This window comes from Centruroides sculpturatus, unplaced genomic scaffold (genome assembly GCF_000671375.1).
Source record: "Centruroides sculpturatus isolate CEXI.00-Female unplaced genomic scaffold, Cexi_2.0 scaffold253, whole genome shotgun sequence".
Taxonomy (NCBI): domain Eukaryota; kingdom Metazoa; phylum Arthropoda; class Arachnida; order Scorpiones; family Buthidae; genus Centruroides; species Centruroides sculpturatus.
In genome coordinates this window covers 64,280-88,493 of record NW_019384617.1, presented here as the reverse complement: position 1 = coordinate 88,493, position 24,214 = coordinate 64,280, and the positions used below count along the sequence as shown (strand labels likewise).

At 26.4% G+C, this 24,214-nt stretch overlaps 1 protein-coding gene across 3 annotated transcripts in view; it reads left to right on the top strand.

Moving 5' to 3' along the window:
• Positions 1-24,214, top strand: part of LOC111625403 (synaptogenesis protein syg-2-like) — a 71,240-nt gene that overhangs the window by 24,780 nt on the left and 22,246 nt on the right. For all 3 annotated transcript variants that reach the window (XM_023368538.1, XM_023368536.1, XM_023368537.1), the window contains exons 3-5: positions 4,734-4,936; positions 5,169-5,304; positions 12,201-12,334. In XM_023368538.1, the coding sequence (XP_023224306.1) occupies positions 4,734-4,936; positions 5,169-5,304; positions 12,201-12,334 (473 nt within the window). The remainder of the gene's footprint in view (positions 1-4,733; positions 4,937-5,168; positions 5,305-12,200; positions 12,335-24,214) is intronic.

Below are 24,214 nucleotides of genomic sequence, written 5' to 3'. Positions count from 1 at the left end.
TTATATATTCTTAAATGAGTGTGTGTGTATATTTTTGTAATGGTGGTAATTTTTAAGGAGGTTATTTTTATTTTAAAGGTTTATCTGTGCTTTAAAATTTGGGGGAAAATATGTTTATTGAACGATTTTGTATAAAAATTTCAACTAAATGGGTGGATTATCTGTATTGCCTTTTTTTCTAGTCCAGCTGACGTCATCTGCTGCAAAAATTACATAGAAAAATGATTAATTTTAACGTCTTCCTTGCAATGCAAATTAATTTATTTAAATTATGGGATTTTTAGATCCGATCTGACTGCGTAAACTTATCCTTCATCTAGATTAATGAGGTCTTTCATTTTAAATTTTTCTGATTTTTCATACAACATATTTTACATCCCTGCTCTTAAGTTAGCTTACATAATTTGCAAGCAATTAGTTTTTTTAGCTTTTTAATAATTTTAAATATAGATTATGATATATTAATTCGATTTAACTCGTTTAATTACGCAAATTGACCGTGTAGTTTAAAATATATGAATATAACTTAAAACTGAAGCATTAATGAAATTTTTCACTTCTGTCTTTGGGTTTGTCTCTGCATGTGTTTCACTAGACTCTCTACTGTTAGTTCCCTCCTGCATGCTAACACGATCATTAATTTCTAACCCCTGGTAGATCTGGTGCATGCATGATTTCTGTCAAGGAAGAAAAAAAATTGGGTTTACATGATAATCTCCCCCATCTTTCCCAATGGATGCTCTTATACTTAAATTATTCTATAGAAAATTCACAACAAATCACAGAATACAATGGAATACAGAATACAATTATTCCATGCTATATTTTTTTTATCCAATTTTGATACATCAATCACTACAAAAACCATTATAAAGATAAACTTTTAAGTTACATTAACGAAGAGTAATTTTCACGCCATTTTGAATTAGTAATTATTATAATTTATAAACCAAGAGCAAATATGGCTACAAGAAAAAATTTAGATTAGATATTATTTAATAAATTGATATTATTTAAACGAGGAAGTCAAACAAGGAAACAGAAAGCTTAAATTATATAAGAATGAAGTTAAAATTTACTTTAAATAGATTTTTTACTCTATTGTTTTTATCCATCTTTAAAATTTATCACTGAAGGTTGTGTTGGATTTTATGAATCAGAACACTTAAACAATATTGTTCGCATTTCCCTTCTGTCATCGACAGACGGGTGTGGCATACAGGCTAATTAATTGCCTGAATCATTCTCTAAGTCCTATATTTTTTATTATTTTTTTTAAACAAGAAATATACCATCTCCTCTTCAACATCACAAATAATGCGGATCAACAGAGAAGTACTGTGCAGTACGTTGACCTTCTATTTAATATTCAAATGATAAGAATTGTTTTGAAGTTCTGAATTTCTTTATCTTGGATCTCATTACCTTGCATAATTAAACGTTTTGTGAGAAATCCTTATGCAATATTTTGCTCGAATACACATATTTATTTACCAATGTGGTATTTTATTCTTATAAATTAAGGAAAGAAAATGTTTGGAATGGGATATTTTCAGTTAATGCGATCCAAAACGTAGAATTGATATAGAGAAATATTAATGAAATATTAACTGATGAGGTTGTAGCTTCGTTTAAGTACTCAATGTCGGGTGTACGAGTCGGTTAACCATTTAAATGCCTATTTCCTTTTTTACTGCACTTATTCAGGATAGAATTATTGTTTACGTAATCTCCTACGTATACATCTTAACCGACAATAATTGAGTAATCTTCAATCGATAAAAACGTCACTTTTACAAACCGTACGAGAAATTGTTAATAGTAGTTCGGTATATTCCATAGAAAAGCATTATTGTTAGGCAATTTTAAATTTTTTTACACGGTAAGAAATTCTAAAAATACATTAGAAATATTAAACAATATTTTTTATCGCTCTCTTTGTAGTGTTTCTTTGTCTTCCCGTCACGTGTATCAAGGTTAAATTGTTATTGTATCTTAGCTTGGTCTAATTTTCAATAACTCTTGCGATGTCAGCTTTAATAAGAAAATTGCAGCATAGTTCTAATGTATCAAAAGATTTTTCTGCTGTAAACACTAACCGTTCTTTTGGTGTTCGCTTATTGGATAATCGCTTCTTGTTCAAGATTATCGAAATTTTGTACTTCTTATTGCTGCATAAGTTATTAAAATGATTGTATTCATTTAAAAATATATATATAAAGTCGAAAAAATTAAACTGGAATATGTACTTTCAACCGTTTATTAATAAAATATTTAATAAGTTAACAGTTTCTTATATTATTCTTATATTTAGAGAGGAAAAAAAGACATTAAATGTTATTTTTTCACAGTGACAAACGTTAGTTAGTAAAATGTAGAATGACCTTGCATTTATTAATTCTTTTGGCCTACCAACTCTTCTTTACTTTATCTATTTTTGCTTTATATCATTTAAATTATTGAATAAACCTTTTCATTTTTCATAGATTGAAAATATAATCCTTTACTTCCTCCAGGATGTCAAATCAGAGATAAATTTTTATTTAGATCGATATCTCTATAGATGTATATTTTAACTACCACAACTCGTATTAAAGTAAATTAAATAATAATATTTTAATAAATAAATAAAATATTTTACTCTATCTAAATTACTAACTTAATATTTTAACTGTAAATTAATTACTGTAAAATTAATTTTTTATACTGTCATTATATTGATTTTATGTTGATTAAGGTGGGGTTTAATATATTTAGATAATTTTTATGTTATTTAAATCGAAAATTATATTTATAAATCCTGAAGTTTGCTGGAGAAGTTTAGAATTTCATCTTTTTTTTCACTTTAGTAGAAATTTTATCAAATCATTAATATTATTATAACTAGAATTTTTTATATTTGTAGGACACCAGTACATAATTTATATGCTATATATATATAATAATTATCATTTATTTTTGGAAATAATTTAAAAATTAACGAATATTCTAGTGAAAACATATTTGCCAAATTCTCGAAATACTTCAATAATTCGACTATCGAAAAACAAAGGATTTAGTTGATAAACTGAATAAATATTTTCTTCATATTTAAACATTTAGCAATTGTCTTGAATAATTGCTAAATATAGGAAGAGTTGTTAAAAGTTGTGATTATAAGCTTACAGGAAATTCTTTAAACTTAGTCAATTATAACTATCTCTGTACTAATTTGCATTAATTAGGTAGAAAATGCAATTTCATAAGTTCGAAAACTGTAATGACAGTTTTGAAATTGCAAGAATTTCTTGTGGTTTTTATTTAAATAATAATTAAGTTATACGTAATTAAAGTACTTTATTAAACATACAAACCAAAATTTTTAAAATATTGGAAGGACAGATTGATTTATAAATTTCCTACTTACTGTGCATACGTTGTTGACTTAAACTTTCTTATAAAGTTTTAACGTGTATTCTATCCTGTTTGCTAATTAATATCATTAAAATTATACGCTAAAACAACTATTAAAGTATCTATTTATCATTTCCAAATAAATAATAATAATGATTAATTGAAACGTAAATGACTCCACATAAATGATTAAAATCTCTATTTTAGTCTATTAAAAACTGACATTTTAGATTTTTAAAGTTAAATGATACTAAAAGGAAATTTAATAAAACGAAATATCATTTTAACAGCTTAAGAATTAAGTAGTAATATCCTTGATCATTCTCTTAATGTTCGAAAAATAAAAGCATTAGATCAGCATAATTTTTAAAATTTCTGCTATTCAGTTAGTGTTATATTTAGTACGTATAATATAATGTAGTGTTATCCATTCGTTTCCAACATTTGTAGCTTAAAATTACCCATTTTGATCGTTTTCATAGAATTGTTCAGAAAAACCAAATTAAAGATCGATATGAGAGGATGAGTCATGCACTGTTAATGTGCAGCGTACAGCTATCGATGCCTACAATCTGTTTATTATACAATCGCTATAAGTAATATTTTACAACGTTATTCGAAACATTACTTAACCCTGCCTTAATTTTGATCCATGCCACTTATACAATTAATTTTGTAAATTGTTTATTTTAGAAAACTTTTGAGCTTTGTAAAAACTTAATTAATCAAACGAGAAATAATTTTTCGAAATTTTTATTAGATATTTTTAATGTTAAATGTACTAAATTTAACCATTTAATGCTAATTAATTTATTTTAATAATTCTATTTTTTTATTTCATTTACTTAACATTAATTTTTAATAACTGAAAATAGATTTAAAAGGTTTTTATTCAGGAAGTTTTTTTCATTATTTTATTTTTTATTTAGTAAATAAATCAAATTTATTTATTTATATGTATAATTTGAATTTAAATCCTTTAAATAATTTTCTTTTAAAAAATTCTTTAAAAAAATTTCAAACTAAATTTTTACAATTTAGTTTGAAATAAAAATTACTTTAATGAAACATTAAAATTTCTTTCTATAAATATTAAAATATTTATTTTTAAATTTAACAGTTATAAACTTTTTTTTGGTTTAAAATCTTTATATATTTTAGTTAAAATTGTTAAAACACTCTTTAATTTTTTAAAATTAATTATTAATGACTAGAATAAATAAAAGTTCAGTTTTTTTAATATAAAAATTGAAAAAAATTAGCTTTGATATTATCTATACTTTAATTTATTAGTCAAGCTTAACTAGAAGTTATCTTTAATTACAATGTCATGCTTTCAGGTGTCCACTGTTTGAAGTTAATTAATTTTTCTGTTCCTGCTTGGGTGAGGAAAGGCGAAGGAGTCTGGTTAAACTGTTCTGTAGATTCTCAGGAGGGTTTATATTCAACTAAATGGTACAAAAATGATGTAGAAGTTTACCGTTATGTACCGAAAGATACCATCGAAGATCAGATATATGATGCTTCAGGAGTATATATTGATGTAAGTTGTTTCTAAATTTAAACAATTTTAGCAAGACAAAGCGTATTTATATTTTTAGAAAATGTGTCAGGGTAACGATTATAAGATATCAACACGAGTTATTTTCTTATTATTTAATAAAACTTATCATTTTTTTAAAAAAATATTTAAAATTGTCTTTAATAAATTTGTTTATTTTATAATATGTAGATTATATGAGTGAAAATATGTTATTATTTTTTGTTTTAATTAGTTAGCCGTTTCTGCTAAAGGTCAAGTTTATCTAAATTATACAAATCTGGATACAGAAGGGTCCTATCGTTGCGAAGCGTCAGGAGATACCCCTTATTTTGTAACAGTGGGTGAAGTTAAAGTTATGAAAATATACGGTGAGTTTTATTATAGAATGAGTCATTCTAAACGGTAAAATTTGTAGCAGCTGCACTTTTTATGATGACTGTTTTATACCTGTGCAAAACTAGAGTATATTTCTTCCAATATCAATTTATATTTTTAAGTATTTAAATAAATACTTTAACAGTAACTTACTTAGATCTACAGTACAGTACTTAACTTACTTAACAGTAACTTACAATTTTTTAATATTGTTAATGTCTCTATAAAAACATTAGGGTGTTTTTTTAAAGGTTAGAATACTTTTCTAATCACAAGATTGAAATACTTGAAAAACTTTTCAGAGTTGTATTGGTAGCGGCACCCGTATTGCACACAATACTTTTCACACGACCTTTCTAAAGAAAAAGAATGATCGCACTGTCAAAAGCTACCTAAGTAAATGGCAGAATTCTTCGGCACTTTATAGTTAGATTGGGAAGAAAAAACGAGCCTTTAACAATGTATGACGTCATCACGTATAGACTGGGCATTCACTTATTGTTGATTGAAGCGTTATCATTCTTATCCCCCCTTTCCGTTGTCGTGATCTTGCTTATGTTTATTCCCTGGTTTTTGAATGGAATCTGACTGCGGATTTGATCACTATGAAAGAATTTTCACACACTTTAAAGGTTCTGTCTGTTTTCTACTGTTCTGTAAATACTTTATGATCATAAATGTTTATTTGAAATAATTTCCTGTTTTAATATATAGAAAAGTATTTAAATATAACTATCATTGTTTATATTTTAAATTATTTAATATTTTATTTATCGTGTTCTAATGTTTTAATTCATTCTACAGCGCGTAATTAAAAATATTCAGATTAATTGTTTATCTTATCATTAATATCTTCGTTTATCCTTTTTTTATCCCGAGATTTTGAGCTGGAAATTTGATGTATAGAGAGTTAGTTGTTGTGTCTGTTATTTGAACAGATCCATGAAAGAATGGAGGGAGAGAGGGTGCTTTAATGACATGTTCTTGATGACAACGACAGTTTAACAAAGATATTTTAATACAAACTCCGAGAACATTTTTTTAAAAATAATTTCATAAAGTTGAAACGAGTCGTGTAGTATGATAAATTAATTCATAAGATGCATGACCTTCCTAAGTTTTATTGTGAAGTTAAAAAAAAAAGAAATAAAGAAATAGCTCCAGACATTTTTATCCTCTTTAAAAATATCAAATTTATTTTACAACATAGTTTAATAATTATTTCACTTAAGATATATCGATAAAATTTACTACAGATTGAATTAGATAAAGTGAATGCCCTCTCTTCATAATATTAGTAAGTGTCCCAGTTGTGTGTACAAAATCGATTTATTTAATCTTAGAATGGAATGGGGTGGAATTTACTAAGACCTAACATATATGGGTGACTAAAAAATGCTTGGAATGCAGTTTTGAATGTAGATTTGGATCGATAAAAATGATTTTTCTTCCAAAATAATGCTATCTTTCGGAAAATTTTTCAAAAATTTGGTATCAATTGAAATTCTTTCATACCTATGCATAATATAGTTATGAATATTGAAAAAGTTTTAGTCTAATATGGGTTATTTAAAGAAATATTGTCTTAAATTCGAAACTGGAGGGAGAGAAATTTAATAAGTGATGGTGAAGGGATGGCCTCTAATTATCCTGTTATCTCTTTGAAAGTTGGATGTATTTTGCTTATCGTTTTCATTCCTATAGTTTATTTATTTTATGTAGACGAAGTACTATAATTATTTAATGTGGTTAGATATCTATTCTTTTCTAATTTATTATATGTTGTATTTAGTTAATACAACTTAATTACAGGATTAAATATTGTATTTTAATTAACAGAAGTACTAACATAGAAACGTCAAATATATAAAATTTATTTTTGATATATTTGGTATAAAATAAAGGATTGATTTAAGAATTTAAACACAGTATTTTATGTTTTTAATTAAATAATATTAATGAATCTTGGACATTACTGCAGAGTCCAAAAATTCTTGCTTAGTTCTTAGAGGTTAATAATTTTTAATTTAATTTAACAAAATTATTGGATATTTAAATTAAAAACTATACAAAATTCATAATTTAAGTTAAATATTTAATGGTAAAGTTAAAAAATATTTATTATGTTAAAAATTTTTAAATTTAATAATGCAGATAATTATGTGTAATTACTAATTTTCCAAAAAAAAGTTTTATTTTCAAGCAGTATAATTATTTAAAACGTTTTAAAAACAGAAAAACTTTTGACTTGTTTTGGTAGTTATGTATTATTCAAAGGACGAGTAAACATTATTCATTAAATTTTTCATATTATGAGATATTTTCTCGTTTTATTCAAGTAACCATTTATATGTATGTAGTGTTAAGAGAATATATTTTATATAGATTTCTAAGTATTTAATATATAAAACTAATTTGAAATGTGTTAATTTTATATGTTAATCCTAATGAAAGAATTTTATAATACAGTATATAAATTTTATGGTTAAGTAATAAGAAGATAATATAACATTTTAATTTAATAATTAATGGTTTACAAAAGGACTGATAATAAATGAAGTTTTATTTTTAAAGAATTGGCTTTTAAACTTTATAAATCAGTATTTTTAGTTACAAACATGTAAATAAATAATTTACATGTAATACCAATAAATCTAATTTATAGATTTATTGATATTACATTTTTATTTTATTTATTTTTTCAGTAGATTCCTTGTTTTAAAATAATTTCTAATATAATAAATATTAGAAATAAATCTAGAATATTTTAAATTGCTTTTNGTACGATATAAATCTATATATTATATAATATATACCAATATTACTAGTTCTAACTAAAAAGTGAATTTTTAAACTATATTTTAAATATAAAACTTCGAAACTTAGTTTTTGGAATTTCCAGTAAAATTATGTAAAACTAAATTCTTTTCTATGTATTTTTCTGGATAATTTTAAAATTTTATTGCTAAAATTTCATATTTTATTGAATTTTAATTAACTTATATTGATATATGTATAAGATATTATTAATTTCAGATATAAGAATTAATTTATAAATATTTTATCAATATAAAGTATTTTCTTATAAATTTAACGTTGTTTGTGAGGACATTTTAATAATTTACTTCACTTTTTCAAATTAATTGTAATTAATGATTAATGAGATTTAATTTACGTACTAAAAACATCATTTTTAGTTTATTTATATTTAATTAAGTAATTATTTGAATAGGATTTAATTTAAATGTATTGTCATAAATTTGTCTGGTAAGATTTTAAAAATATTTATAATATGAATAAAATAAATTTACATTTTTATAAGAGGGAGATCTTTATTTGTGAACCATCTAAGCTGATTCTCCTGCGATACTGCAAGAAGGGATTTTTAAACAGATTCTTCCAAAGATCTCCCTCATTTCGAGATTATGACTTTTTATGATTCTCTAACGGGAAAAAGAAAATGTAGGAGAATCTGTAGAATACATTAGTGAAATCTTAACTAGTAACTGTAAAGATCTTTCACCACAAATAAGTGTATAAATGACCCTAAGAAGAGATCAATGGAGATACAATCATGAACACAGACAATATTTAAACTGACTATAGTTTATATGTATGCGGTAAAACTCCAGTTATCCAAACATCCTGTTTTGTACAGTACATAATTATTTGCAAATAAAATATCAAATATGGAAATGTGCAGGGCCTAGAAATGCATATACAGTACATATACATAGATGCCTGTTTGTATTTATTTATTTATTAAGAAAGTCAAAGGATAATCCGGATAATTGGCGTTTTGCTGTATTTATTTCTGTTTTTTTCATATTCTCTATTTGCATATGGTGATGATGACAACATTTTTATAATCTCTGTTATCAGTTTTAATATTTAAAGGATTATTTAAAGTAGTAATATTTCAAAAATTACTTCATATAATTTATCTTCTAACAGCGTGGAGATGCGTTATTCGCCTGAGAATTCAGTACTAATCATTGCCTAGATATTCTATGAATAATTCATTCAGAAAAGAAAGATATATACGCATATATAATCCTTATCTTAAATAAAGTTTAAAACTTTTAAAACTACACTTTAAAAATTATTTATTGTCTCTGTTTTTAAAAAAATGTAGCGTTAAATTTGTTAGAAATCTAAATTACTGTAAGTAAAATTTATAGACCTCAAATAATTATATGATTTTAATTTATTTCTGAATTTTCTCATTTTGATCTTTGATATGTTGTTAATTCCAAAGGTTATTTTCTACAAAGATTCTTAATTTATGTAGACTGGATATTCCCTCTTTCTGTTATCTTAATTCTAGGGCAATTTTAATTGATAACTTATGCTAAGATAAAGGAAGAAAATAGAGTATTAAGGTGAAAATTTATGGCAGATCGAACGAATAAGAACTTTTTTATAAAGAAATCATTTGTGCAGAGTCACCCTTTTTTTCAAGTGACCCTCAACGATTTTTTTTCCATTTGACGATTTATTTTTAAAATTTCCCTTATTGATTGCCATGTTTCGAATTTAAATAATTATTTTTTCTTATTTAACAGAATTTCGTATAGAATTTACATATGTATATAATTTATATTTACATAATTAATAACATAATTAATATTTAAAAATCCTACTTATTCATATGATGAAAAATAATAATAATTTAAAGATTCTATACGAAATTCTGTTAATTATAATATATTCTATTATAAATAAATTTTATTTGTAGGGCCTATATATTAATATAGATTATATGTTTAAAATAAAGGTACATTTTTAATTGATTTTATTTGTATTAAACATAATTTAATTAGATTTTTACTTGTTTTTCAATAACAAAAGTATTATCATGTATTTATGAACGAACGATAACTTCAATATTTCATATTGAATTTCTTTCTCTTTCCTCAATTCATGGTTTGTTGGACAAAACGTTACTTTCCTAGCATTTTCCTTTTCATGGCTAGCTGTTTGGTCACACAGAAAGACTTTTTTCTTGATCTCATTCAAGTATTCTGCTCTAGGTCTTTCGGCTTCCTTGGTTTCTTTTGACTTCTTCGAGATGTTAAAGGTTGTGAATTTAAAAAATATTATAAATAATATTTCTTAAATTAAAAATTAAATATTGTACATTGAAGCATTTTATAATATATTAAGAGAAGTGATTATTCTAAAGACAATCTAATCATTGTAGACTTGAAGGAATTATATTCTAATCAATGAAATATATAAAATTTCTTACTCTATAAATTATAAAAAAAATACATTGCAATTCTTTGCTTCGTGCTTTTTTAAGTGTATACTGTAGAAAAATAACTACAGTAGGCGTTTCTTGTGTATTATGTAACATCAATCTAAAATTATTTCTGTTTTATAAGTACAAATCAATATTATTTAAGTAACTATTTTGTTGATCTGTAAAGTAAAAATTCCGTTAAAATATTTTTAATACAACTATAATTTCTTGTTTAATCATCAGGATTTAGATTAATTATTGTATTTTATTCTTTTATATGCCATTTTTTAAAAACGAAATCATAAATTATAATAATTTAATTTAAATTCGTGATAAAAATAAACTTTGAAGGGATTTAGAACGTCTAATAACATAAGTTAGAGGTATTATTTTCCTGTTTGTTATAATCTACATTCTACACTGAATGGATTTAACTAGTGTGACATTTTAATGTATTTTATTATGTAGTATATTAAAAGGATAAAGCTGCTACTGTTTAAAAACTTTTTTACGTCTTCTAGATATATTTTCTATTAACAAAAAACTTTTAACGTGAGAAAGATGTAAATAATTACGCTCATTTCTTCAGACTATGTTGAACAAAACGTATCCTAAGACCGTGTCATAAAAAAATTAAAATCAAACTACTGTATTAAGTTTTAACTTATACCTTATTTCATAAAGTGGCATTGAATTATTTACCCTCAATTAATGTCAGAAAAATATGCAATAAATTTTCTTCAATAGAATAAATCTATGCTGTAAGCTGAAAACTGGCCTTATTAACGATTGAAACAGTTTAAAATTTCAAAGAAAATTGCCATATTTAAAATTGCTAATTAGTGATAAACCTACTCACATATAATTTATATAACAGAAGTTGGAAAAATTAATGGAAAGTAGACTTTTATGCTTTTTCATTTCATAATCCTACATATTCATACTATGAAAAATATTTTCAACATCTTACTGGACTTGAAAACTGATTATTATAATTGTGTCCTCAATTGTTTTGAGCACTTCGCAGCATAAATTATAAAATGTAGAATTTTTTATTTATTAAAATGCATGCAAAACTTTTAGAAAATGGAAAAAGTATGTTTACATATGATAAGTACTCAAAATACATCAATTCCAATGTTACATATTCATTGAAATTGGTGTTTAATTTAGCAATGAAATGCTATATTTATGAAATATCGAATGGGTATTTATATAAAATGGCGCTGTATCAAAAATAATTCATACTGTGTAACTTGTCGTTGATTTTGATAATAAAAATTACAGTACAGAGGCCCATTTATGTTCTAGATAAGTATAAGATATGGGAATTCCTGTTAGATGATGAATTCTTTGGTTCCATCTGTATATGACAGAATTAGATAGTGAATAGCTTAATGAGACAACTAATATTTCGTATAATAAATTATTTGTGAATGTAATACTATATTTTTTGTATGTAGTTTAAATCTTTATCGTAATTATTCATTTAAAATATTTTTCTTGACAATTATTTAAAGTAGAACAATGATAGAAAGCCTTCAACTGGTTAAGGAATTTATTGATTACTCAACAATTATAAACTTTTAAAGTTTTATTAAACTTACTTATTAAATTTTTATTAAACTTATAAATTTTTTACAGAGCTTCCTGAAAGTGACCCAACAATTTATGGCTTATTACCTAGTTACGATATAGGAGATGAGATTAATGCTACATGCGTGGCTGGACCATCTAAACCCGCTGCAAAATTAACATGGTTAATTGATGATGAGAAGGTAAATTGTAGACTTTTAGATAATAAATGGCTAGATTTAAATATTTTACTGTTTTAATAAAATAGTCTTTATATAAAATTTATTTGTATTATAATTGATTATCGTTACTCGATTATATTCGGGTATATTGTATATTTTCGGGTATGACCAGACAATATCACAATATATTGTGATATTGTCTGGTCAGATGTAAAAACTTACTTGATAAATTAATATATATCTTTTAAAATAGTATTATTAGCTTAATGTTTTAATGAACGGTTCAAAAATAATTGTTACATAATATTTAGAATAAATTTAGTCTCCTTACAAAACACAGACCAACTGAAGAAATGCTCTTAGGATGTGTGTGTATGCATATAACGTCAGACGTATTAATATGTATTTGTATTTGCATTCGGCTTAATTTTATCGGCCTATAGATCACATTCTGTGACTTAAAGTAACTGCTTAATAAAGCAAATTCTTTGAGTATATTTTGGTTTGATGGGATGAAGCAATGCAATACATGGGCGATCTTCCAAGAGGAGACACCCCCCCCTGGGAGGACTTACAATGGGAAACTGGTCCCTATTGAGTGTTAGATGTGTGAAGAAAACCCGGAAAACTCTACGTGGACAATCCGTTAGTGAGGCACGAACTAATGTTCAGTGCTTTTATTGACTCAGCCAGCTACTAGTAGACCCTTTGCTTATATTTAGAGACTATACTTTTTTTTTATAAAACAAATTTGATAACTCAAATTTGCATTGTAAAAGTTTGTTTTATCAAGTTTGAACATCATTACGTACTAAAAACTTTAACCTTGTAAATAAGGTTTTAGTAAGTAGTGATGTGTATGATAAGCATAATTATATAGATCAAAATTTTAGTGTTGCTTTTCGGTTTTATGAATTTATTTTACTTTTAAGTATATTTTTCTTGACAAATGTACAGGATAATTGTCAGCTTGTCTTATAAATAAGTTTATAAAATTTTAGCACAACAGTTTCTATCAGTCTGTCAATTTCTACGAATTCGATGCCCTGTTTTTTTTTTCTTTTTATTAAAGTTGTAAAAATATATGAAATAAACTCTGCACGGTGAAGAATTAAAGTTTCATTTATAAGTATGTAAAGCAGAATATATCCCGTAGAAATATGGAATGGTATGTATAAAATTGTCAAAGAAGGATAAACGGATGACATATCCATTATTATAAACTTACAAGCGGAATAAATTTCCTGAGTAATGGTATTAAGTTAACACGAAAAATAAATGATTACTTTGGGTATTTTATTAAATATGATTATAAAAACGTCATGTTACTTGATGACTAATAAACGATAATAAATTATTCGTTTTGCGGATACAGTGAATAATACTGAAGTAGTATTAATGATTATTATCGAAGTTTAACAGGCTGGTAATTATCAAAGCATTATTTTACCATAAAAAATGAAATGGGATTGAAAATTTTGTGATAGGTAAATTTGTACCGAAAGGTGAAAATTGTTATTAATTTTTTAAATGAAATTTAACATGAAAACACAGTCGTTAAGATGTTATATATCAAGATACGTTGTTTTAATTTAAATTACGGTTCAGGTAAAGTAGAATGCCGTTAATTAGGATAGGTTCTATTAATTTTGGTGCTTACCAAAGTTAATAGAACCTATCGTAAATCGTAATTAACGGCATTCTACTTTGTTTTTAATTATAAGAGTTAATCTGAAATATCGTTACGAACGAATGGAAGAAAAAATTTATTTCGCAAATCCTAGAAATTTTTATTGCTTATTTTAATATCATTTCTGATTCTTTAATCTTAAAATTTTGAAAGTTATTTAAAATTTTAAAAATTAAATGTGAAAATCAGGCTGGAGCTATTTAAATACTGTAATCAATTGTTTCATGTGTAACTTTTTTATATTATAAATTTATGGCACTTCAGATTATTGAAAAACATTTGGAAGATTTCTTCAACTCTTCCAAAGTTTTATCTGTTTTCAAAATTAAAATTAAATTTTCAATATTTATAATAATACACAAAACTTATTACATGTGTATAGGCCTATATTAATTATTCAAATATTCATCAATAAGAAATTATGGAGGAAGTTATATTTTATTGATAAATTTCGAAAAGTTTCCAAATGATTTTTAACATAGGATAAAGTTTATTTTTATTTATTTTTTATTAATTTGATGTATCTGAAAATTGATTTTCAAGTAAACATGTAGGAGCGTGAACGTATCGATTTATAACGCCGTAAATTATGTATTGTGTTAACTTACTGCATGGAATAATTTCAAATGTTCATTTTTATCTGCTCCAGTTTTATTGTCGAACGTAATTGTTCTTCAAGATCGTTTTCGAAGCGATATATGAACGAAAATTTGCTTGATTTGAATTCTGTGTACCGTGTGAACACAGCGGTTGCATCACAATTCACGATTTTTACTTGGAGACAACTTCAGGTCGATTGCTGGATATGCATATGACACGACACGCCAAACATTTGCAATTCACAGCATTCATTTTATATTGTTTTCAGGTGCACCTGGCAAGGGCTGCAACGAATTGTCTTATGTTTTTTTGAGACAAACATATATTAATTCACATTGCATGGTGTGAAGAATAATTATAATATTTTTAAACATTAAGATTAGTTTATTAACATATTTAATTTGTTTCTCCCCTCTGTTTTTTCTTTTTTATCATTTATTCTCTAGGCATCAGCAGCTGTTCAATATTCATTCAATTTCCTCGAATTATTTAAGATAATTTATGGAAATGATTTTAATTGAATTCTCCGATTCCATTGAATAAAAAAGCTAGTGGAATCGAAAAACGCAATTAAAATCATGTCCATGTAAATTATGTAAATTAGATCAAATCTTTTGTTGATCCCAGCGATAATATTCAAGATATGCTTACGTTTTATCCACTCAGACATAAGCTGTCCATTATTTCTGATAGAGCATAATAAATGCAACCCAAATTTCTTTCTAAGTATGAAAATATAAATAATTTTTAAAAAATGTACTAAATATTTTACTGGTAGCAAAATAATCTATTCATAAAACTCAAATAATAACTAAATTCTAAACTAATTCATTAGCACTTTAACGAGGGAGACGCTATATAGAAGTTTGACTGTGGCAGAAATGTTTTCGTATATCAAAGTTTCGAAAAATCTTACCGATCTCTATTAACAAAATCTTGCACTAATTTCCAAATAGATAGGTTAAAATAATTGAGTATTTAATGGGAAGATATGTAACAATATTTAGTAATTTGTACAGTAGCGAATTGACAGATCTGGAAAGTCCTAGTCCTCTCGAATATCCTTTTAATAACCATATTGGAATTTAATATACAATTATTTCTGTTTCTAACTTCTTAAACAAATCCTTAATTTGTTTATAAGATAATCAAAAATTTGTGTATTATTTCACCTTGGAAAATAAAAGTTTTCCCGAACTTACACTGAAGTTATTCGAATAATACAAATGTTTGAGGATAAAGCATCAGAAGAATTTCAATATGCAAACGGCTTCATAAAGGTTTTATATGTCCTACCACTATAGCTTGTTTTCAAAGTGACAGATCTCGTCTCAACCTGTGTACTGGATGAATAAATGTATGTTCTCCGGATGTGTGGCCTAATGGCTGCAGACAGGAGTGATTTATATTGAAGAGCTTTGCAGAGAAAATGATAGGAACTAAACGTTTATAGAAAGCGCCCAGTTCAAACGTGGATATATTTGCAAATTTGTTTTCTATTCGTTTACGAACAAAAAATCCGCATTATGTTAGGCTTGCCATTTAAAGACTTCAAGATCCTTATTACTTAAAGGCCATGATATAAACATATTTTTAAGTGCCGTTAACAGTTTAGCCTGATATTTAAGGCACGATAAAGAGAACCGCAGAATAATTGGAGAATAGAAAACTTCTGTATCACAATCTCAGCGAAAATGGCCGGGGTTAAGGATCCTATGAGTGAATTTTTTCTTTGAAGGTGGTTGAGTTTTTACACAACGTGTAAAGAATAGTTGGCGGAGTTGACTGAAAACATTGTAGCTACTGAATTTAATTTTTTTCTCAAATGGATATACTGTATTGCTTTATATCCTTTCATTCTGCCTTGCAAGAATGTAAAGTAAAATGTTCCCTAGTGTAGTACAATATATAAATAGGAACAAGGCAGTTTTCAAGCTTTATGCTTCTTCAGTTAGTTGCTGCATTTTTACTTAACTAAAGTAATAAAGGCCAAAATATCATTTCTTCTTTTGTATTTGTATTATATTTTTCTTATTGTATTATAACAGACTCTTCAAATTTATAATAAAATAGATTTTTCAAGTGCAATAAGATCTAAACACGGAGAGAAAAAATTGCTTTTCCATTTATTTTTTGAAGGGCGAGACTCTTCTATAAAATTATTTTGAAGTGTAACTAAAAAGTTTAACTATTAAGTTAAATTTTAGCGAGTTAATTAATTATTTAACTAATAACATTTTATTTATGTCTGCACTTAAATTGAATTAGAATCCTATTGATCTAGAAGCAATACATTCCATGTTTGTAATATTGATGCTTTACAGCTGGAATATATATCTTTACTGCAAGATTTTAAATTCTACTCGACTGGCCATTCAAATAAAATATCGTTTGTGCTTTTTCCGATAATATATTTGAGTCATTCGAGAAGAATTTAAACGTTGTCCAGGATGTGGATTCCAGCAGTAAAATAGCTCTAAACAACAAATATTGATACAGTATTATGTGAAATAAATTCCGAGAAAATAAAAGTTTACAATTAATTTTGAAAATACCACCTTTTAAATGCGATATTGAGTTTATTTTTAAACTCTAAAGCCTTTTTTTTAATAGCAAATTAGAACTTTAATAAAGATTTTCAAGTCTTTACAGAAAAGACAGCTTTGGAAATTCTCCTTCAAAGAAAGATGCTTCAACCATAACTATGGTGATTAGTGTCAACTCGTGAATTCTCTTAATCTTAATCACTTCCAAGTGTTTATTTTCCGAAGTTATTTATAATTAATTATCTTTCGAGTTCTTTAAAACTTCTAATAAAAAATTTTGTTATATAGGTCTGTTCGTTTATGGAGAGTGCGTATTTACATCAGTTTGACGTCATTTCTTAAGTTTTATAATGAGAAATTTTAAACAATGACATCAAATTTATGTAAAAAATCTGCGATATCTCAATCAATTATAGTCTTATTTCTTTTTATCTTCTATTCATCTGTTCGCGCCTTTTCTACCCACAAAACAAATATTTAAATATTGAAATTTTTAGGGTATGACGAACAGTTTTTTCTTTGAATTTTGTGAGAATAGCACTTCGATCCAGGCAGGTGTTATGTCGAGGAATTCATGCGTGAAATTATACGCCACGTCATGGTTGATGTCACGCATGACGTTCCCAAAAGTTAGAGTTTTTACATACACACACATGCAAACTTTCTGCTTCATATATTCGTATGACATATATATATATATGCATGCTTGCTTACATGGTAAAATACAATCATGATTTATTGCATTGCATCAGTGTTATGTCTATATTTACCAAGACTCCATCGTTGTGCATTCAGAAACGGCATGTATAGGACTGTAGTGAACACCGTTTATTGCATAATGCCACATATATTTATTATCCACATAAAATACTTCAGAATTCATTGAAATAAATGATGGAATAATTCTCCAGAAATAATTCTGATGATTTATTATTCATTACTGTTAAAAATCTGATGAAATTTATTTAATTTGTTTTAAAAATTCTTGTATTTAAGACTCATTCATATATATTGTTTCTTAACATTTACATCAAATATTTTAGTGTAAAGAATAAATAAAAATGAATAAAATTAAGAATGATAGATATAAAAGTAAGTTTTGTAATGTTATTCAGTGCTTTGTCTTCACTTCGATGCGATATGACTGATGTGATTCTGAATTGAAATCTCTGTATGCTATTTAAATTAATTTAAATAAGTTTGTGATGTTAATAAATACATATTATAGCTTATTGCTAAATAATATAAAATAGCCTACTAAAAACAGCTCAATTGAAAGGTCTACATGAACACTTGCAACCTATGCTGATTTTACATTTTGGAAAATTTTAAAATGCAACTGTATTACCGGTATATAAATATTTTACAATTTTAAAAATGTAATATAGTCATATTTGCATTGGGCCAATTCATTACGCAGTTTAAGAGAGGTAGGGGATCGCGAAAAGTAGAACATCATTGTACACGATGGAGGGAAAGGATCCAGGCGTTGTCCAGGTGAACTTTTTTAGTGGTGCTAGGGGCATACAAATGTGTTCTACAAGCCAACTTACTCGTCTTATGAATAAACTATCAATTAGAAAATATTTGCACAACTTTTTAAAATCATTTCTTGAATGTCGGGGCGTCCATGAGGTGCACACGTAATTAAAGGGGAGGGGTTTGCCAAAAGTACATCATTGTACGCGACAAGGAGGGAGTGGGTCAAAAATGGCTCATAAACTGACAAGTAATTAATGGATGGGCCCTTGCTAATATTGAATTTGGTACAAATAGTATATTATTACGTTCTTATGTTTTTCTCTTTTGTAATGAGCTGGAAAAAATAATATTTAAATGTTCTTTCATATCTGAAATTTTTTGTAAAATTGAAATAACCCTTTAATTCCTATGGGAGGAAAAATATAGGAAAAGAAAAGTTTGTGAATAAATTTGAATTTTATTACAGTGCTTTTTTGTTATCAGGATTTTATATTAGTAGTTTACAAGGTAGACTGAAAGTAACTAGACATTGAGAGATTTGCTACAATTTTCGTAATATTAATCATAGTAAGATTTATGTGCTCATATACATCAATCAATGAAATTTTGTAATTCCAGCATACGTAGTAACTGAGAGAGGCTACACATGCAGTGGTAATAAAGATGGCCAACTGCTTTTCTGTTCATGAGCGAGAGCAGTTTGCTTCACACTCAGGCACGGAAATCAGTGGTTGCTGTTCAGAGATAGTGCCTACAGTGAAGGGATATCATACTAAAATCGACCGGAAACAATCAAGAGATGTCATTCTAAGTTAAAATGACCACAGACTTGGTTACGGACGCACAGAGAAAGTGGTCGTCATTTCACATCACGATCTGAGGAAAACATGTTTTAGATGGATGACATCGTTACCTACATTGAATTTTAAGCTACGTATCCTTGTTACCATATAAAGCATTACATGTCAAATAATTTCCATCATTTTTACCTTAAAAATGTAGTAACTATAGCGATTTCTAAATGCCTAGTTACTTTCCATCGACTCTGTAGAATTCTATCAGAAGCATTAATTTTGTTTCAAAAGTTGCTTACCAAGAATTTCCTACCCGAGGGGTTTGGGGGATTAATTCTCCTATTTGGAAAGAATTAAAAATTAAATAAAATTAATATAAAACCAGTCTTGTTTTGTACCCGTTTGGTTCCTTCTCAGTCTACTGTATTGCGTTACTCTCTATACCTACTGTATATTGCAAAAATGAATAAACTACCTACGTTAAGTAAACTAACGCTTTTTTAAACTCCACCCTCTTAGAAATCATATGCACGGGTCTTTCTACATTGATATCAGTTCACATAAAATGTAGTTGAAAAAGTTAATGAAATATTCGTATTATTCATTTAATTATAATCAAATGAATAATTAATTAATTTAATAGTTATTCATTTTATCAATTAAATTTAAGACAGAAAATGTACTTTGATTTTTAAAGTATTTATTTAGCTAATTTATTTGTATTTTAAACTTATAACTAATTAGTTTGGGTTTAACTTTGTATGTCCGATTTTTTTAAATACAGACATAACAGAGTAATCTATCTTGATCAGTTTCAAGTAGCATACTTACTCAAGATCATTTTAGTATTGTAATTCGCTCTAGAAATCCACCTCTCCTTAGGATAGCATAATTAAGTGTCTAACTGGAGAGTCCATCAATTGCTTGATGAATTATTTTTTTGTACGTTCATCAATTTCGCTCTCTTCCATTCGTTTCCCTAATTGGTCCTCTTGGTTAAAGATAATCTAATCAAGTGGCCAAAGTTCTCGAAACGAATTAATACGAGTAACTTTCTATGTGTTGCCTCCTTTATGTGTACTTGCTTTATCAGTTATATGCTCTGGGCATCCCTAAACACGCGATACAATCCTTAAGGAAATGATTTTCGTCTGGAAAAATGAGAAAAGATTCCAGAATAACAATCAGTTGCTATAAAAACAATAAGTTTAAACCTTCTTACTGTCATCTCTTAAAAGTTTGATTGGCAGGTTAATAGTCAATAACAGAAAGCAATATCCGACGGAGAGGAGAAAAAATATAATCAGTAGTACATAAAATATAAAAAAGATATCTAACAAGAAATGAGATGGTCAAGTCAGATAACATTTCATACATTTTTTACAATTGTGCTTGAAATCAATGCTATCGTATATAACGTTTCTGTCAGAAGAATCGGACAGACATCGAAGCGAAATCATCAGACCGCTTCCTGAAACCAGTCAAAGTTTTATAACGATTATTATTCTTTTGTTAAATTGTATGATATTTTCTTCATCTGATGACTAAATGCCGGACCGTTTTACGATGTTTAATTACGGTTTTCTCATTGTGAAACATGTCAGGACATTTATTTTAACATTATCAATAAAAACAACATTGATCGTTAGGTGTAGAATTCCCCCTTTTTGTTGTTGGTTGTCGATCTGTCAATAGAGCTTTCCAAAAATAACAGCTGAAAACTTTAGACGAATTCTTTAGAAGTATTGTGGATTTTTCTGGATAAAAATGTTAAGTTTAATTAAGATCAAAAGTTTGTCATTAAATGCAGTATTTTGATTTGATATCACAAAAATAAGATTATGAAACACTTCAAGCTCAAATCGAGAAATTTCTTTTTCATAGAATAAATATTTTATTAGTCAGCTAAACAACTACACTTAAAAACTATCGGTTAATTAGAAAAATTTCATTTGACTAATATTGATTAATTTGACTAATTATCATCAGTAAAAGTTACTGTTGTCAACAATTCCTTTTATTTTTAATTTAGGATCTAAAATCAATTTCTGTTTCTGTATTCTTATCTTAAAATAGATTTCTATTGAACCAAAATATAATAAAAATATCTTAAATTATCATGAAATATGGTGAAAGATAATATAAAACCTGTCATGAAATCACAAAATATAATTAAAAATTTTATCATGTAAAGGTTCAAGGATAATTTTATCGTAAAATATTCAAGTTGAGATATTAACTTTGAGCTTTTTTTTAAAATCTTTATGAAAATAATATTCTTGGATGATAAATTTAAATTAAAAAATTAGTAAATTAATATTTTTTTATGTTTAAATAATTATATTTCAAGTGTGGACAGTACAGTCGGGCCTTCATCTGTCATGTATAATTAACTAATTATATTTTCAGTGTAAAATTTGCTTTATAAATACATATTTAATATTTAAATATCAAAAACGTTTTTAACAGTTGTCAAATAAAATGTTTCTTTAGATATTTAAATATTTTTTAAAGAATTTTGGCACACGTCGACTTATAAAAAATTAAAATTTCATTTATAAATTATTTTTTGAGGGTTACTTTAAATAGAAAAAGCAACAATAATAATTTTTTCTCGACGAGATGACAAAAATATTCGGATAATTTAATCTCTTGAATATATTTTCTGCATTTAAAAGATAAGCAGAATTTATCACGACTAACTCGATTATCATTTAAGGAGACCGTCTGTATTTATACATTTATAATGCCTAACTGAATAGATTTATATCCCAGACAATGATCAGATGTGCTATCTCGAAAGCATTATCTGATAATTAAAGATAATTATCACGTGACGCCTCTGTAATATCTCAAATTCGATTAACCTTAATGATGACAATTCAAATTAATCAAAACTGAGAAACTTTGATTTGTAGCTGTCGTTCTGCGTGTCTAATCTATGCGTTTTCTTTCCCCTATACATATATATATTATCATTATGCATTCGCAATGTATCACAAGAGGATAGAAGAGTATCATAAAAGCGTTATCTCTGTTATTGATACAGTTATATGTCAATAACAATTATTAACATTTTCTTTGTGACTCAATAGTAGTCCACAAGTCCAGTAAGTGGATAATAGGAGCACCTCCACATACCATGACATACCCAAGCATGTAATGGCCATAAATGGCGGATTTATATACTGTACAATACAGCAAATTGGATGAAAAACCGGAAGACGTTTTTTAAAGTATTATAACTTTTAATATATTGTATAGATTTGTACGTGAATTGAGTCATCTTAAACTGTACTGTACAATACTTCCATTATTTCCAAAAAAATATGGCTATGGCTCTTGCTTGACTTTCTCAGTACTCGAACAAGAGGTTAAGGGGGACCATTAGGAAGTCCGATAATTTAACTAAATATTAATTGATAATAAAATCTTAAAGAGTAATTTCGTTGAATTATGATAAAAATCTCCATTTAAAATATTTAAGTTAAAAAAACACTATGACACTAGCTGAATGTTAAAATTGTGTATTGTCATCTTTTACGAGATGTTATTAAAATGTAACTTTTACATTATTAATTATAATAAGAAGGCAAATGAGGTTTAATTTCGAAGATAAAAATGGTTTTTAAAAAATATTGTAAATGACTATAATGAGTAAAATTTTAAGTCAGAATCCACTGGAGATATGACACATGATCCCCTCTATCTTCTCACCCTATTGAGTTCCGTAATCCGAAATTTAATGGCATCAATGCCCTTATATACAAGTTACCGTGCCAAATTTCATTTCTTGATCTTTTCCTTTTATGGGATATTAAACGAAATAGACCCAAAACATACAGACCATCTAGGAAATTTTCCGTTTTTTTCCACTTCTTTGAGTTGAGGGAATCTCAAAACAGTGACTTGCAAAAAACCCAGAGGCTCAAATCTGACACGATTACAATATTTTCCCGTGTTATATATATAACAGACGGGAAAGTAACAGAAGGGATGGTCGATTTTCGGTTTAATCTTCACAATTACATCCAGATTTGTGATTTGTAATCTGTAACAAATTACAGTTTAGGATTTTAAATTAAATCCTTACGTTCATAACCTTTGTTTTCAATTTAATTATTTCGCATTCAGTTTAAATTATAGATATTTCGGTTTACTGGGTTCATTATAATTTTATGAGTAGTAATTCATATGATTTCAATATTCGTGGGTTCAACTGATTGTTCAGTTTTAAGAAAATTTTACGTGAGTCCACTCATTTACTATTTCAAGTAGTTTGTTTGTTTAATTATTGTAATGTTTCGTCTCTGTATTTTGGGAAATAATAAATTATTTCTCACTAATTACAAATGAAAGATTAACGTTTAATTATTTGTTCGTTTCACAAATGAAATTTAAATTTTATTTCGATCGATTTTGAAGTCATCTTGAGCCGTTTAAAGGTATAATTTACAAGTAACAAGACAATTATATTTGCTCGAGATTTTATAATTTATTGTATATTTATTACGTACTTTTCTATATTTTGTTATCTTATAATTTTTAAAAATCGCTTTTGTACAAAGTTTTATTGTTTAAAATATGTCTGGAATTTATAAAAAACGTTTTAAGGAGCTCTTTTCTATCTTCACCTACAGTTTTATTACATTATTTATTTATAAGCTGTATAAGCTATACTATTTTTTTACTATTTAATATTTTTTACTTATTTAATATTATTTAATTAATTTAATTAATTTATTTAATTTAAAATATATGCTCTCCACTGCAAATTAGTAGTGGCTTG